Here is a 16,427-nt window from a genome sequence, read left to right as displayed (position 1 = left end):
GAACTGGCCCCTGGACAGCATATTTATTCCACTGCCATCCGGCCCTTAAGTAACAACAATCCATAGCTCCAATACAGGGCTTACAAAGGGCGTCAGTAGCATTATCCTTATTTTGCAGATGGGGAAACTGAGGCACAGAGCGGTGATGTGCCTCACTCACTGAGCAGGCCAGTGGCAGAGCCAGGAATCAAACCCAGGTCCCTGTCCAGTGCTTTACTCACTAGCCCACGCTTTCTCCACCAAAGCAAAGCCTTCAGTAAATAATTGAAGGAAACATGATAGACGAATAAGGGAAAGAGGGCATCAATTGTGGCGTCAGTGCCTCCTGCTATCCATCCCTGTTAACCTGTGGAACCCTCTGCCACAGGATATTCCTGAAGCAAAGGCAGTGCGGGGTCAGCGGAGCTGGGAATCAGAATTTCTGAGTCTTGGATCAAGCCCCGCAACTGCTGAGAGTCCTTCCAGTATTTGGAAAGAAACAAAACTGGTGATGGATCCCCTCTTGGGCTCACTTTAGACCTGCCCCACACACACCCTCCCCAAAGGGGGGGGGTCTTACCCTGACACAGTTTTTAAAGGTGCTTTTTATTGATTTATGAGGGTAGGGTTTTTTTTAAAGTGCATGGCTCTCTGCTCTCTGCTTCCAGCCCCGAATGGGCCCCTGTGGGGCAGGGGAGAGGGGAACCAGCTAGTCCAGCTGCCATCTCATTTGTTCTTCTGGGGGAAAGCAGCTCTGACCAGCGAGAAGACGGAGTAACAGGAGCCTGGAACAGCAAGAGAATGACTGGTAGGATTCTCAGAATAGAAAGAGAGGCCCAAGTCCTAAACCATACCCCGTAATGCACACGGAACCCAAGAGTCCTGGCTCCCAGCCCCCCTGTTCTAAGCACTAGGAAATGCTACAACACCCCGCCTCATTCACAGCAGCAAAGCACATCTTTCCCCCTCAATACCTCTGCGAGTCCCCAAAGGGGCTAATCTCAAATCAAAAGGGAAATGGTCTAGAAAAGGATCATTACAACAAGGAAGCAAAATAGGCTTCGATCAGTTTCATTTCTCTGTCTGGCCTGAAACACACAGTCTGGCCTGGGCTTTTATTTTAAGAGCTACCAGGGTTATGTTTGATTGCAGTCTCTCCCAACCCTAATATTCTTGGATTCAAATTGTGCTCATGACCCGGGGGGGATTTGCTGCAGCTCCATTAAACAGCTAATAACTGAACCCAGAAGTGCTGATTCCTAGCTCCCTGCTCTAACCACTAGTCCCTGCATTAGAGCTAGAACCCAGGAGATCTAACTCCCAAACCTGCCCCTCCCCAACCACTAGACCCTACTCCTCTGAAAGAGCTGTGACTGGAACCCGAGTCCTACCTCCCAGCCCCCCTGCTCTAACCACTACACCCCACTCCCCTCCCTGAGCCAGGGCTAGAACCCAGGAGTCCTGACTCCCAGCCCCCATCCTGCTCTAATCACTACACCCCACTCCCCTCCCTGAGCCAGGGCTAGAACCCAGGAGTCCTGACTCCCAGCCCCCATCCTGCTCTAATCACTACACCCCACTCCCCTCCCTGAGCCAGGGCTGGGACCCAGACATTCTGAGCAGGAAGCAGCACCTACCAAAGACAGTAATGGCCATTGTGAGTCGATATAGCAAGGCATCCACGATGCCCCCTTTCAGATGCACGGGCAGGCCATTATCCGCCTAGGCACAGAAGGAAAACAGGGGGGTCAGGAAACCAGGCCCCCCCCAGTAACTGCAAGGGTCCGTGCACTTCCGAGCAATGGGGCATCCTTTATGCAGAGAATGGGACAGATTCACAGAGTCTTCCCAGCCAGGAAAGGGCCAGTTGGGGGTGTGTGTAAAGGGGTGGACTGCGACTTTAAGGGCTAGAGGCCCAGAGCCAGCCAGCCAGCCCCATCCTCTTAGCCCTGCCCCCACTCCTGGGCTGGGGTGGGGTTAATTGGCAGAACCAGCTGGGTGCAGGGAAGTTGATGTCCCTATAAAGAGCAGCAGGATGCCCCAGAAGGGGCTGGCCAGGGAGACAGCCTTTACCCTGGGATGGCTGCAGGCTCTAGATGGGACAGGCCTGGATGAGCTCTGGGGGAGAGATGAGTGGCATGGACTGGCTGGAGGTTTAAGCATTGGATTTGGGGTAACAAATCCAGCCCCAAGGCGGGTATTGCTGACCCAGAGAAGAGTTTGCTCTCAGTGTGATTGAGGGAGCCCTGAGAAGTGGGGAAACTGAGGCAGGCTCTGAGGGGGGGTGCACAGGAAGCAGCTGCCCCATTGCTGGGGGGGTATCAATGTTCCATTTTTCTCTCCCCATTCCCCTCATTCATGCTAGGATCCCCACACCCTAACCCTACCAACACCCCCATGTGGCTACCATCCCTGTTTAATGGGTGGGGAAACTGAGGCACAGATAGCTGAAGGGACTTGAATCCCTACCCCCAAGATCCATGGCAGAGCTGGCAATAGAGCCCAGGAGTCCTGACCACCCCCCCACTCTAACTACTAGACCCCACTCCCCACCAAGAGCTGGGGATAGAACCCAGGAGTCCTGGCTCCCACTCCCCCCCGCTCTAACCATTAGACCCCACTCTCCTCCCAGAGCTGGGAATAGAACCCAGGAGTCCTGACTGCCAGCCCCCACTCTACTCCGTCCCCTGGCCCCTCCCTCTCCCTTCACCTCTCTTAACCCCCGAGAGCCAAGCTGGGGTCTTTCTCACCTGAAAGAGCTTCTGATGTTCGGGGACTTTGTTCTTCATCTGGTGGCATGTGGAGGTGGCGAAGGAGCGGAGGGATCCCACGCGGGAGGTCTGTGACATGGTGGGGGGGAGGGAGGATGGGATTGGGGAGGACAAATAGGTGAGGAACCTACAGAATAGAGTGAAATCAACTCCCCCCCCCCCCCGGACTGTAGGTCCCAGCCCCTGGGAGGAGATGGCACAGTGCGGCTTGGTCCGGTTGTCTTGGCACTGATACCAGGGTAGTCACTCTTAATTTACACCAGGCTAGGCGAGAGGGGAATGAGCCCCAGGGGAGTCATTCCTGATTTACACCGGGCTGAGTGAGATTAGAATCATCTTGCTGGGTTCTGGTTTCCACCCTGCCTTGCATCTAATGCATGCCAATGCCAGTACAAGGCCCAGGCCAGCAGAGAATCAGTCCCCGGTGTCACAAACCCTGGGTTCTGTCCCCGGGCTGGGAGGGGAGTGGGGTCTAGTGGGATAGAGATGGTGGGGAGGGCTGGGGGTCAGGACTCCTGGGTTCTGGGAGGGGAGTGGGGTCTAGTGGGTTAGAGCAGGGGGGCTGGCAGTCAAGATTCCCACATGCCAATCTAGAAGGGTTGGGCTGGATCAAGGGAGGGTGCAGGGCTGGTGGTATAACGGACGGCTGGGTGCAGGCCCGGGTTGTATAGTGGAGCCTGGTTCAGCTCCCCACCCTTCCACCGTGTGACACCCCAGGGCAGCTTCTGTTTCTTGAAAAGGCAGAGTGAAAGCAGCAGCTGCTTGGAGCTTTCCCCTGGGGACTTGAAAGCACATGTGAAAGTGGGGCTGGCTAGTGAGGCTGGGACAGCGAGACAGCCAGTGGGGACGTACAGCACCCAGGGTCTACCTAATGGATTTATACTGCTGCGTAACGGGGTTCAGGATCTGGCTCACGCTGCAGGATCTGGGCTGCCAGGAGCACCTCTGCATCTGATGGGGCCGTAGTGAGGACCTGTCAGTCTGCTACAAGATTTCATGGTGCTGCAGAGGCTGCTAAGAAACTCTCAGAGTGGCAGAGGGGTCCCGATTTCCCAGGGCAGCCTCCAGCCGGGCCTAAGGCCACTACTGGGAGAAGGACTGAGAATCCCACTGCTCACACCAATAGATCTAAAGTCACCTTGGGAAAGTGAAACTGCAGCTGCAGAGGCCTTTGTGCCCTTTCCTCTCCCTCCACCCCACCTCTGATGTCTACCCCTCTTTACTCCCCCTTATCTATCCCTTCTTCTGCTTAGCCCCCGAAGCAGCTGATCTAATCCACCTAGAAAACATCCCTGCAGCCACCAGGGACTTCGGCGGATTAACATCCACCATGGCATTTCAACACCCAAGCCTGCTGCCCCACTCACTCCTCCCCCTTCCAAACTCTCTGCTCCCTGGCTCCAAAGCGTCATTTCCTACTGGGCAGGGAACATTTATTTCTACTGAGCTAGCCGCCCCCTGCAGTATTCTCCTTCTTTGTACACATAGCGACCTAGATGACTTGATGAGATCAGGGCCCCTTTGTGCTGAGCACGGTGCAGACACCGAGTCAGAGTCAGGTCCTGCCTTGAAGGGCTCCCAGTCTCACCAGCCGAAGGGAGGCTGATTAGCCCATTTTACAGATGGGGAAGCAGAGGCTCAGGGAGATGCAGTGACTTGCCCCAGGTCACACAGCGCGTCCCAGCTCAGGCCACCCGTCCTCTGCCAGGCAGCCGTCTATCTAGCTGCTTACATGCCAGCCGCTCTCCCTAGTGCCCATCCATCCCTCTACCCACCATACCAACCCACCTGTCTACTGAATCTACATGCCGAAGCACACGGAGCGAGGTGCCCGGCAGATCCATTCCGGGGCATATTTCTCACCCCCCCCTTTTTTTTTTTTTTTACATTACTCTGCACTTTCGGGGGCTTTTTGTGCCTGCCCCTTCCCAGGCACGTAACAAAGCAGCCCAGTGGCACTAGAATTGTTTCCAGTTTGTGGGAATCTGTGTCTGTGTGCGTGTATATGCATGGGGCGGGGGGGGAGGGGGAAGGGGAAGAAGAAGACCCCTGTTTTGGGGGGTTTCCCAGAGTCATTATGGGATGGATCAGAAAACCAGAACCGGTAGGATCTGGTGAAAGCGCTAAAGGGACCAAAGCTGGAGTCTGGGCCTTTAATTGGGAACATTCCCTGTCTGCCTGCACCTGTTGTCTTTGTCTTATACGCAGATGGTGAGGGCCTTGGGCCAGGCGCTGTGTGAGTTCGCAGTGGGGGCCTGGTCCATGAGTGGGGCTCCTCGGCGCTACCGTAATACACCGAAGAGCCATAAAAATATACAGCACCTAACACAATGGGGTCGTGGCCCATGTCTGAGGCGCTACCATAATACACATAATACACAATAAGTCTTGCAGTGCCTGGTCGTGCTCTTGCTTACCCAAGGTGTAAATCAGGAGTTGCTCCTGGTGTTTACACTGGGCTGAAACTGCAGCATAGCAGAGGAGGGTCAGGGCCTCACTATTTAAAGATACCAGACTGATGGGTTTAAAAAACCAGTCCACAAAGGCGAAAAGCCAGTGCCCAGCAGGGAACAAAGGTTAGAGGCAGAGGCAAAGCGTAGGGGAGCGATTCACACACATGGGCTGCACCTGAAGGGGGTGGGGGGTTGAATCTTGGAAGTGTTTAGATCTGGGGGGTTGGACCTATTTGGAGCTGGGGGTGTTTGGGTTGTGAGGGGGTGTGTGGATCCAGGGAGAGGTTAGAGCTGAGGGAGTGCTTGGATCTGGGGGGGGTGTGGATCTGAGGGGGGGTTGGATTGGGGGCTTAGATCTTGTGGGGGGGCTGGATCCATGGGGGTGTTTAGATTGGGGGGTGGACGTGGAGGGGGCTGGATCCACAGGTGTGTTTAGATTGGGGGGTGGATTTGGAGGGGGGGTGAATCCACAGGGGTGTTTAGATTGGGAGGTGGATTTGGAAGGGGGTTGGATCCACAGGGGTGTTTAGATTGGGGGTAGATCCATGGATGTGTTTAGATTGCGGGATGAATCCGGAGTGGGGCTGGATCCATGGGGGTGTTTAGATTGGGGGTGGATCCATGGGTGTGTTTAGATTGGGGGGGCATCTGGAGGGGGGCTGGATCCATGGGGGTGTTTAGATTGGGGGTAGATCCATGGATGTGTTTAGATTGCGGGATGAATCCGGAGCGGGGCTGGATCCATGGGGGTGTTTAGATTGGGGGTGGATCCACGGGTGTGTTTAGACTGGGGGGGCAGCTGGAGGGGGGGCTGGATCCATGGGGGTGTTTAGATTGGGGGTGGATCTGGAGGGGTCCGACTGGGGACTTGCACCCTGATGAGGGGACTGGGGCTGGCGGGGTGTTTGCGCTGCGGGGGGGGGAGGTGGCTGGAACTTGTGCCTGTCCCCAGTCAGTAAGGGCCGGGGGACAGGGTCTGAGAAGCTGGGTCGGTGGAGCCCGCGGGCCCCGCGGGGGCTTGGCGTTCGTTACCAGAAGGGCCTGCATCGTCCTGGGCCGGACTCTCCTCTCCTCTTCCTCTGTCTCCGTCTCTCCGGGCCCCTCTGCCCGTCGCCCTCTGTCCCAGCCTTACAAGGACGCTGCCCGGCGGGGGGCTGGCTCGCTGCCTGTCCCGCTGCCAGACTAAGGGCAGCAGCTGAGCTCAAATCGCAAGCTGAAGCCGAGCGACCTTGGCACCTTTCCGGGGGCCACGGACTCCCCCCACGGCCTCCTTGGGGGGTGGGGAGAGAGGACAGGAAAGGTCCCAAGAGGAGGGAGAATAGAGGCCTGAGGCTCAGGCCCCTTGAGGAACAGGAAAGAGCCCCCCAAGAACCCACCCCCCAATCAGGGGCATGGCCGGAGCGCCCTGCGCTGTGACTGTTCTCTGCCCCCCAGGGCCCAGAGGGGGTGGATCAGGGGCATGGGCAGAGCACCCTGCACTGTGACTGTTCTCTGCCCCCCAGGGCCCAGAGGGGGTGGATCAGGGGCATGGGCAGAGCACCCTGCACTGTGACTGTTCTCTGCCCCCCAGGGCCCATAGAGGGTGGATCGGGGGCACGGCCGGAGCGCACTGTGCTGTGACTGTTCTCTGCCCCCCAGGGCCCAGAGGGGGTGGATCGGGGGCATGGCCGGAGCACCCTGCACTGTGACTGTTCTCTGCCCCCCAGGGCCCATAGAGGGTGGATCGGGGGCATGGCCGGAGTGCACTGCGCTGTGACTGTTCTCTGCCCCCCAGGGCCCATAGGGGGCGGATCGGGGGCATGGTCGGAGCGCCCTGCGCTGTGACTGTTCTCTGCCCCCCAGGGCCCAGAGGGGGTGGATCAGGGGCATGGCCGGAGCGCCCTGCGCTGTGACTGTTCTCTGCCCCCCAGGGCCCAGAGGGGGCGGATCGGGGGCATGGCCGGAGTGCACTACACTGATTATTCTCTGCCCCCCGGGGCTGCTCCTTTGTATCCCTGGTAGGCACCTCCTCACCTGAGATGATCTCCCCCCATCCTCTCCCTTTACTGAGTATGGAGTAAGAGGAATATCCATCATGGATCCACTTTGGGCAGCTCCCCAGACCCCCCACTCCCAGCACCCACCCGCCCACCAAACTTCCTGATGGTGGCAGCTGAAGGCCCCCACGGTCCCCAGACATCTGTGCTCGAGGGGCGTGTTCTGCTGCATGAAGAAGTGAAACCAGCTCGAGGGGTTTCCATTTTTGGCTCCCTGGCCGCTCCATCCTTCGGCCTGGCAGCTTCTCTCTCCGGCACCGGCCAGATCGGACCGAGCAGGGTAAGCTGGGAGTTTGTGAACCAGGCTTTCCAAACCCAGATCCCTCCAGATTCCCGACTCCCAGCCCCCAGCATCCTCCTCCTCGTGCGCCCCATTAACTCCCCCGGGGAGGTAACTGAGACGTGCCGGATCCAACCCAGGGCTCCCACCCTGGGGTGCTGGCTGTGTGTGGCAGTTGCCCAGCACACAGACCCAGAGATGTCTGGCCAAATCCGCCCCGGGCGGTGACTTCCACCAAGGACGGGTGCCACCCCGGCGGGTTTGGCAGGACATGGCCCGTGCAGTACGGGGACAACCGTGGCCGCCGTTGCTCCCCCTTGTCAGTGGTTTGGCGCTTGCCTTGCAGGGACGATGGTGCGTGGGGCTGTGCTAGTGTTCCTGTGGCTGGCCGGAGCGGAGATGCTCCGGGAGGAGCAGGTGGAGCGAATCGGGTAGGTGCCACCGGCAGTGAGTGCTCCTTTGCATTGGTGCCCACTGGCTCCAGCACTGGGGGGGCAGAGAGGGGTCCAGGGCCCCCGTTCCTATTCTTAGGGACCAGCTGAGAGCTCACTGAACCTCTAGGCACACTGATCCCCATCCCCAGCCAGCTTCATACGGGGATTCTGGGGGGACTGACCCTAGATTACAGCGTCGAGTCCCCACCTGCCTTGCAAGCCAGTTGCAGAGCATCCCCTAGCTAGGGACTCTCCCCACTCATCGAGGGGGCAGGGAGGAGGGTTTAGCATTGGTGACCATGTGGAGTGCAACATCTGGTTAAGAAACACAGAGGTAGGAGCTGGGGAAAGCCCCTTGGAAATCTCTCTCGGCACCTTGCAGGGGGTCTCCCAGTGTAGGAGGTGGGTTGGGGACATGGCCAGAGCGCACTGGGCTGTGGCTATTCTCTGCCTCCCAGGGGCAAATCGGGGCCGTGGCTGGAGGGCCCTGCGCTGTTCCTATTCTCCACTCCTAAGGGATCATAGGGGACAGAGTGTGAGTTAGGGCAGGCCTGGCAGGGCCAAGAATGGGGATGGTGGGGGAAAGGACAAAGGGGGCTTAAAGCCACCTCCCATCCTGTCCCTGTCCCGAGTGCAGAAAGGGGGTGACTCCAAATCAGGCTCCATATTTTCCACTTCCTGTCTCTCTTAGCTACTTGTGCAGCCCCCCAATGCCGCAGCATCTCGGTACCTCAGTCTTTGGTGCTTTTATCCTCACAACCCCGCCCCCGCCAGGCAGGGCAGGGCTAGGCTATCACCCCCATTGTACATATGGGGAAACTGAGGCACAGACTAAGTGACTCGCCCAAGGCCAAGGAATCTGTAGGGAGCTGGGATTTGAACCCAGGGCCCCCAAACCCTACCACTAGGCCACCCTTCCTTTCCATTTCCCCATCTCCTTCCCCCCACCCGCCCCAGCCCCTGCGTGGTCTCTGCAAAGCTCTGCTTTGCCTCTCTAGGTTTTGCAGCTGGAAGTGCATGAAGTTTGTCCAGATGTGGCCGGGATCATTCTGCGTGGTGAGTGCCCGCTGCCCCACCCCCAAACCTTCCCCCCTGTATCTGATCCCTGCCCCACAGCACCTCTGCTCCTCCAGCCCCCAGACCTGGCTGCTGCTGCCACCTACAGATAGCAAGTGGACTAGCCACATGCACAGTATGAATTACACATTAGGGAATTAAACCACGGGTGGCTGCTTGCCAATGCTGGGCCCGTGGTCTGACCTAGGGCAGGGAATGTGGGGCCGGCTGGGCCTGTGATCTGACCTAGGGCAGGGAATGTGGGGCCGGCTGGGCCCATGGTCTGACCTAAGGTGGGGGAGAATACCAGGTTAGACTGGTCTGGACCTGGTGGGGCTGGGGGTGGGGGATCCCAGGTTAGATGGGCCCATAGCTCTGACCCAGGAGTGCAATGCCAAACTAGATGGACCCATTGCTCTGATCCTCTGGCTGGCTTTATGGAGCGTCCGATCCTTGGTGACAATCTAGCCCGGCCCCGCACCATTAGACACTCGCTGACTGACAGGATATTGTCATTTCAATCAGACGGGTCCAAACAACCCCTGTGGGTAGCCAGACGACCATCTGAGCGGACTCCCGTGGTGCGTCAGGGCAGGATAGCCTGAGCTGGATCATGTGCTCCCATGGCCCCCCACCCCCCGCCCCCGGTTCTGGGAAGGGGTCCCCGGGTGGTATTTTTTTGGTTTATAGCAGCATCAGGTTAAGCTCACACCCTGCCCCCCAGCTGGGTAGGTGGTGGTATCACCGTGCTACTGATGGGAAAAATGAGGCACGGGGAGGAGGTGTGATTGGCTTAAGGGCAGGCAGGGAGAGCCAAGATTGGAACCCTGTCCCCTTGCTCTATCCACTAGACCCCACTCCCTTCCCCGAGCTGGGGATAGAACCCAGGAAGCCTGGCTCCTGAGCCCACTGCTCTATCCACTAGACCCCACTCCCTTCCCCGAGCTGGGGATAGAACCCAGGAGTCCTGGCACCCATCCCCCCCTGCTCTATCCACTAGACCCTACTCCCTTCCCCGAGCTGGGGATAGAACCCAGGAGGCCTGGCTCCTGAGCCCCCTGCTCTATCCACTAGACCCCACTCCCTTCCCCGAGCTGAGGATAGAACCCAGGAGTCCTGGCACCCATCCCCCCCTGCTCTATCCACTAGACCCTACTCCCTTCCCAGAGTTGGGGATAGGACCCAGGAGTCCTACTCTAACCACTGGACCCCACTTCCTTCCCAGAGCTGGAAATAGAACCCAGGAGTCCTGATTCCAGTGGGAATAGCTCAGTGAGGGGTGGCTGGCTAAACTAGGGCGTGACCATTTCCCGGTTCCTTTGCCTGGAGGCTCTAGGGCCGAGGTTCGACTGTGTCATCCCGGAGTCTGCCGGCAGCTGGACCATCCACGGGCTCTGGTGAGAGACGCCCCGCGAGGCAGGTGGGAGGTGTGGGGTCAAAGTGGCCTTTCCCCTGACTCTCTGCCCCTTGATCCCAGGCCCAGCAAGGTCATGAACTGCTGCAGCTGCTGGCAGCTCTTCCCCTCTGACCTGATGGTAAGTGATGCCCCGCTGACCCCACGTCCAGACATCCTGATCCAACCACAGCAGGGCTGGGAGCCAGGACTCCTGGGTTCCCTGCCCAGCTCTGGGAGGGGAGGGGGGTCTAGTGGTTAGAGTGGGGTGGGCCTTGAGAGCCAGGACTCCTGGGTTCCCTGCCCAGCTCTGGGAGGGGAGGGGGGTCTAGTGGTTAGAGTGGAGTGGGCATTGAGAGCCAGGACTCCTGGGTTCCCTGCCCAGCTCTGGGAGGGGAGGGGAGTGGAGTCTAGTGGTTAGAGTGGGGTAGGCGCTGAGAGCCAGGACTCCTGGGTTCTGTTCCTGGCTCTTCCACATACTCCCTGTCTGACCTTGGGCAGGCCAAATCTCCCCCACCCCTCGGTGCCTCAGTTTCCCCATGTGTGAGAGAGGTACTGGTGTGAATGGATGCAAAGCCGTGGGGAATCTAGTCCCTTCTCCTGGAGTCTCCTAGGTAGCCGTGGGTAAGTGGCCAGCTGCTCCAGACCCTGAATCATACACGGGCAGAGCAGGGCTGAGGGTTAGATCTGAGGAATGGAAAGAATAAATCCCCCCTTATGTGACTCCACCCTAGGGATATGTTGCTGAGAGACTGGGGCGGGGGGGTGCTGCCTCTTCTTGGAGTCCTGGCGGGGGGGATGGGGAGGAAGGGGTGATTCCCCGGCTTGGGGGGCACTGATGGATTGTGGTCTCATCTCAGAGGGGATGGAGCTGGAGTGCAGCCTGCTGGGATCTGATGTCTCCTCTGTACAGGGGCGGGTGACCCTGGGCCAATTTGTGGGACCCCTGTCCGTCCCCCGTCCCGCCCCGGGACAAGGGAGGGGCCTCTCAGCCTTACCTGCTTTTCTCTCCTACGCCAGGATCTGCCCCAGCAGCTGGCCCAGCACTGGCCCACCTTCCTCAACACCAGCAGCTTCAAATTCTGGTGAGTGGGGTGGCCGGGGAGTGTTGGGGGGGGATCTCAGACCCATCAGGGGGAGGAGCGGCTGGGTTGGTGGTGGAGTGGAGGAGATCCGGGGGGGGACTGTGGACATGTGGGGGGAAGTTAGAGCTGAGACTCAGATGGGAAATGGGGCAAGCTGCAGGGAGAAAGCGTGGGGGGGAAGCACCGCAGGGGAGGGAGCTGTGGGGGTGGGAGAAAGCTGGGGGGGAGGATAGCGGAGAGGCCGCAGAGAGGATGCTCAAGAGGCCATAGGCACAGGTGGGAGTGGGGAGGCTGCCCTACAGGGTTGGGTGTCATGGCTGGCAGATCCCCTGCCCCCCGCCCCCTCAGCCTGGATTCCCAGCTGGGGGGGCAGGGATGCGACTGACTCATGGGCATTTATCCCCCCCCCCCGGCAGGAGGGAAGAGTGGCAGAAGCACGGGACCTGCGCTGGGTGCATGGAGGCCTTGAGCTCCCCCAGCAAGTACTTCGGGGCGGCCCTCAGCCTGCGCACCACGTACAACGTCGACGGGTGAGCCGGGCAGCCAGGCCGGAGAGCAAGGGAGACTAGCCCCCTGCGGGGGGGGGCACGCTTCCAACCCCCACCCCACCCCTTGGTGACAGCAAAGCTCCCACCGGGGCAGGGGCTCGGTCTCTCACTGGCTTTGGGTTATGGGCTGCATGGCTGGGATTCCTCATGGGGGACACGGGGATCTGCCACGAGGTGATCTCTCATGAAGGGATCTAGAGGGTGGAGCTCTGTATGGAGGGGATCTCTCAGTGTTGGGGGATCTCTCAGTATCGGCGGATTATAGTGAGGGGAGCTCAGTGTTGGGGATCTATAGAGGGGGGATCTCTCAGTGTTGGGGGGGATCTTTTGTCAGGGATCTCTCAGTGTTGGGGGATCCCTCAGTGTTGCGGGGAATCTCTCAATGTTGGGGGATTATAGTGAGGGGAGCTCAGTGTTGGGGATCTCTGTTTTAGGGGGCTGTACAGTCTGGGGTTGGGACAATCTGTAACAGGCTCTCTCTCGGGGATCGATGTACAGTACTGGGGTCTCTCGGGGGAGCTATAGCGGGGCGATCTACAGTTCAGCACTCTCTCTCTCAGGGGGATGTTTATAGGGTGAATAGGGTCGCTGTCGGGGTGTGGTTCTGTCTATGGGGAAGGGGGGGCTCCCTCTCTCTGGGCAGTGCTCTATGGGGTGGGGTTGGGGCTCATGGAGGAGGCTGGTGTTCTGGTGGCACTGCAGTGCTGGGGTCGGGGGATGATTTTACCTCCCCCTGCCCCTCCGTCTGACCCCAATTCCTTTCCCTTTCGCACAGAGCATTCCAGAGAGCCGGGATCCTCCCGTCCTGCAATCACAGCTACCAGGTACCCCCGAGTGTGCCTGCCCCACAGACTCCCTAGGGCCCCGTCCCTGGTGTGAGGGGCTCAGCTCATCCCACCCCTTGGGATCTCTGGCCTTTTCCAGCTGAGTTTTCCCTTGGTGGATGATGGTTTTTGGAGGGGGGACTCCCACCCCCATCACCCCACACAGTGTCCTGCTTGCTGACCTGTCCCATCCTGCCTCCACAGCTCCACACCCTCCAGGAGGCTTTGGTGCCCGTCCTGGGGAAGGAGCATGAGCTGCAGTGTGTGACTGACCGTCAGGTGGGTGCCTTTCTCGTGCTCTCCAGGGGCCTGTGGGCAACAGCTGAGGGGTAGGGTAGGAACCATCAGGGATTCTGGGTAATAAACAATGGGGTTCTGTGTGTGAGCAGAGCCTATGGGGCACTCTGGAAAATGGAGGCTGAGGTGCTGGGGTTGGGCAAAGCCCCAGGGGATACTGGGTAACAGAGAATGGGACATGGGGGTTGGGCAGGCGCACCGGGAGATTGTGGGTGCTGGGGCTGAGCAGGGGCTTGGGGTCACAGAAAATGGGGCCATGGGGCTGGGTAGGGTTGTGTGTTTTTGTTGAGCCTCCGGGGCCTTCTGCTGAAGCTATGAGAGGATCTGGCCCTCCTGCAGCAGGGAGTTCCGCAGGTCGGTGCATGGCAAAGCTTTTATTTCTGCTCCTCGGTTCTATGCCTCACCACCCTTCTTCCCTCCCACTGTGCCACAGGCCCGCCAGGTCCTGGTGCAGCTCAAGGTCTCACTCTTCAGCAACTTCTCTGCTGGGTGTCTGGAGGAGGGAGCCTGGGATTTCTCCCCCTACCGGCCCTGCGAAAACCAAAGACGCATCTTCTACTTCCCTCCGAACCAGAAGAACCCACGGGACCCCTGCCCCTGACTGGTGGTGGGGATGGGGTTGAAGGGTCTTGTGGCTCAGCAGCAGAGAGCCCCGGGGAAAGCTGGAAATCAGGGGCCCTGTCACCAGAATAAAGTCCTCGGGAAGGATCTACTGACTCTCGTGCATGCGATTATTTTGTTAGCATGGCCCCTGCTACAGAACCATGGCCCCTGGCTACACGGGACCCAGGCGTCCAGGACCCAATGTGGTTAAAAGGTCGGGCTGTGGAAATCGCTTAGTCGGTGAGGGATTGTTTGGACAGAGTTTTAGTTTTTGCTCTTTGGCAGGGCCGGCCTTAGGGAAAATGGCACCCTGGGTGAACTTGTATTTTGGTGCCTGACCCATTGCCCCTGGTTCCCCACCCCATGTTCGCCCCAATCCCTGCACCCCCCCTCCTGCACTCCTAACCCCCTGCACTGTGCCCCGTTTGTCCCACTCCCTGCACACACACCCCGCACCTGTAAGCCCTGCCCCTCCCTCCTGTGCCCCAATCCTGCACTGTGCCCCCTTCACCCAGCCCCTGCACCCCTCCTCCTGTGCCCAAGTGGGGAAACAGACCCTGGATGAAGGGAGAAGGTGGCATTGCTGCTCACTCTTCCCCCCCCCACCTGCAACTGCGGCTCCTCCATGCAGTCCTAGGGGGCTATAGGGGGGTGGGGGACCAGGAGCAGCATCAGCACTCCCCGCATCTAGGTCACTTTCCCCACCTGGGCTGTGTAAGGGGAAGACTGGACAGCAGCAGCCCAGGAGAGGAAAGTGACTTGATGCACAGAGCATGTGGTGTTGTGCCTTGCCCCCCTTCCCCCCGCCACCTCCAGGTACCCGCGTGGCATGTGTGAGGCTGTCAGAGACTGAAACACTTGCCCTTGCCCCGTTGGCTTCCTGGGCAGCGGCTGAGATGGGAACCCCCCATCCTGTCCATGGCCTGCTCCGCCAACTAGATTCAGCCATAAGAGACCATTTGGACCCACCAGTTCAACCGAGGCTGGAGACGCTGGCCCGGCGAGTCCTGGTTCGAGCTAGAGGAGAGCAATTGGAGGTGTACGGCTGGGGTGGGAAGCGTCTGAGTGAGAGAGATGCCCCCACAAGTGCAGGGAAGCATGTCCAACGGTTAATGACACTCATCCAGTAGCTAGATTGAGCTCCTGTTGGTGTCTCTCAGACAGATTTTACACACCTGGGGTCGTTCTCATGGCTTGTTGGAAAGGTCACAACGTGTCCACAGCCCTGCTGAAGTGCGACCACCAGAACAGGGCACGGTAGCTTCAGACGGGTCCCCCACGGCTGCATTGAGAGGTACCACCCCTCCCCCGTCCTTGCTCCTCCAGGCTCACTCCCTTCTCCGTTCACCTGCTGTGCCCCGACCACGCTCTGCACCCGCCTGTGCAATCGTCTGCCACCAGGCACAGCGAGATCTCCGGTGGCTGCGGCGTTTCGCCATTCTGGGGCCTTCACTGGCCCATTTAGCTGCTGGTAATGGTTGCAAGCCAAAGCATGAGCCATCGCATTGAATATTGGGGCACCACTGCCCGTGCTCAGAGGGTTTGGCCTAGCTCCTGGAAGGGATTTAGGTGCCTCATTCCCATTGAAATTAATAGTGTGTGTGCGTGGGATGCTAGGGGGGGTGCATGGCTGTAGGTTGGGGTGACACCAATGAGCGGTGTAGATGCCTACAGACCTTTAATGCGGAGGGCCGGGGGCCTTACACAATCAGCTGCTTTGGACAAAGGTTAAACTAAACAGTACCGTACAGCCTGAGCTGCATCTCTCTGTTCCCTAGAGACATTAAAGGCTCACAGCTGGCCACGCAGTGAGATCCAAACTATTTTAGGTCACCTGGTCCCCCATGACTGTGTCTCTCTGACATTTTTTGGCATCCCATGCCTGTCCTACGTCCTGTTCCTCAGCTGTGAACGACTCGCTCGACTGGCCCATTTCGTTTAACCTTTCCTTCTGCTCCAAAGCTGCCAGCGGTTCTTCGAGTCACTTCAGGCTGGCCTTAAGAAAAGCAAGAGCCCCAGGGAGGTAGCTGGGGAATGTGATGCAGGCAGGAGGGAGCATGGCCGAGGGGTTAGAGCACTAGTCACCCGAATCTTATTCATAGCACAACCCCTGGGCCTGCTGGGGGCCCATGAGTGAGTCTCTTCCCTGCTCCGTGCCTCAGTTTCCCCACCTTTAAAATGGAGCTACGGCTGGGGCTCTGCTTTGCAAAGTGCTTTGAGCTGGACGGATGCAAAGCTCTAGGAATCCATTGTAGGTGGAGCCTTTAATTCGTAGGGCACCGGCAAGCCCTAAAAATCTCAGCAGTGTTAAACAGCAGGAATAAACTGCCGTCCTCTGCCGGCACGTGCCATTTCCGGGCCCCACGACCTAACGCTAGCAGTGGCTGGTGCCAGTCAAGCCCTGGCAGACAAGCTGTTGTTTAACTGTATTTCAAAGGCAATAAGATAAATACTGAGGGCAAACTTTCCAGCAAGTCTATTCACCCAGCTGCCATTTCTACCCCCCCCACTCTCCCCATAACCTCTAACCCCCATGCCTTCAAATCCCCCACCCCTCAGGACAGGGACCGTCCAGCACAGAACACGCTAGAGCCAATTCACCCGGCAAGGTACTCGTCCCTCTGTGGCCACACTCAGTGGGGAGGGATCTTGCCAAACTCTCCCCCCC

At 58.8% G+C, this 16,427-nt stretch overlaps 2 protein-coding genes across 5 annotated transcripts; one reads left to right on the top strand and one right to left on the bottom strand.

The window, feature by feature from the left end:
* Window positions 1-569: 569 nt before the first annotated feature.
* On the bottom strand, window positions 570-6,457 carry LOC122457307 (cytochrome c oxidase subunit 7A2, mitochondrial). 2 transcript variants are annotated; one of them, XM_043501651.1, is made up of 4 exons: window positions 6,236-6,416; window positions 2,730-2,819; window positions 1,617-1,701; window positions 570-764 (listed from the first exon to the last, which is right to left on the bottom strand). In XM_043501651.1, exons 1-4 carry the CDS (start codon window positions 6,248-6,250, stop codon window positions 706-708), a joined length of 249 nt encoding a protein of 82 aa, XP_043357586.1. In that variant the 5' UTR covers window positions 6,251-6,416; the 3' UTR covers window positions 570-705. The 2 variants fall into 2 exon arrangements, with proteins under 2 accessions (XP_043357586.1, XP_043357585.1); XM_043501650.1 differs by lacking the exon at window positions 1,617-1,701 and having other exon boundaries at window positions 6,236-6,457.
* A 940-nt stretch (window positions 6,458-7,397) lies between these two features.
* On the top strand, window positions 7,398-13,872 carry LOC119847331 (ribonuclease Oy-like). 3 transcript variants are annotated; one of them, XM_043501638.1, is made up of 10 exons: window positions 7,398-7,519; window positions 7,866-7,950; window positions 8,952-9,009; window positions 10,339-10,406; window positions 10,487-10,544; window positions 11,423-11,487; window positions 11,904-12,017; window positions 12,811-12,859; window positions 13,064-13,138; window positions 13,590-13,872. In XM_043501638.1, the coding sequence occupies exons 2-10, from the start codon at window positions 7,871-7,873 to the stop codon at window positions 13,755-13,757; spliced, it is 735 nt and encodes a 244-aa protein (XP_043357573.1). In that variant the 5' UTR covers window positions 7,398-7,519; window positions 7,866-7,870; the 3' UTR covers window positions 13,758-13,872. The 3 variants fall into 3 exon arrangements, with proteins under 3 accessions (XP_043357573.1, XP_043357574.1, XP_043357575.1); XM_043501639.1 differs by having other exon boundaries at window positions 13,064-13,193; window positions 13,590-13,802; XM_043501640.1 differs by lacking the exons at window positions 10,339-10,406; window positions 10,487-10,544.
* The last annotated feature ends 2,555 nt before the right edge of the window (window positions 13,873-16,427 follow it).

Source organism: Dermochelys coriacea, chromosome 23 (assembly GCF_009764565.3).
Source record: "Dermochelys coriacea isolate rDerCor1 chromosome 23, rDerCor1.pri.v4, whole genome shotgun sequence".
NCBI lineage: Eukaryota > Metazoa > Chordata > Testudines > Dermochelyidae > Dermochelys > Dermochelys coriacea.
This window is presented reverse-complemented; position numbering and strand designations above follow the sequence as displayed.

What these genes read in the sequence shown, in the direction of transcription:
- LOC122457307 (XM_043501650.1), bottom strand. An exon ending in AACATCAGAAGCTCTTTCAG is followed by an intron (nt 765 to 2,729) that starts GTGAGAAAGACC and finishes TTGCTGTTCCAG; the next exon opens with GCTCCTGTTACTCCGTCTTC.
- LOC119847331 (XM_043501638.1), top strand. Translation starts at nt 7,871, where the DNA reads ATGGTGCGTGGGGCTGTGCTAGTGTTCCTGTGGCTGGCCGGAGCGGAG. An exon ending in TCTTCCCCTCTGACCTGATG is followed by an intron (nt 10,545 to 11,422) that starts GTAAGTGATGCC and finishes CTCCTACGCCAG; the next exon opens with GATCTGCCCCAGCAGCTGGC. An exon ending in AGTGTGTGACTGACCGTCAG is followed by an intron (nt 13,139 to 13,589) that starts GTGGGTGCCTTT and finishes ACTGTGCCACAG; the next exon opens with GCCCGCCAGGTCCTGGTGCA.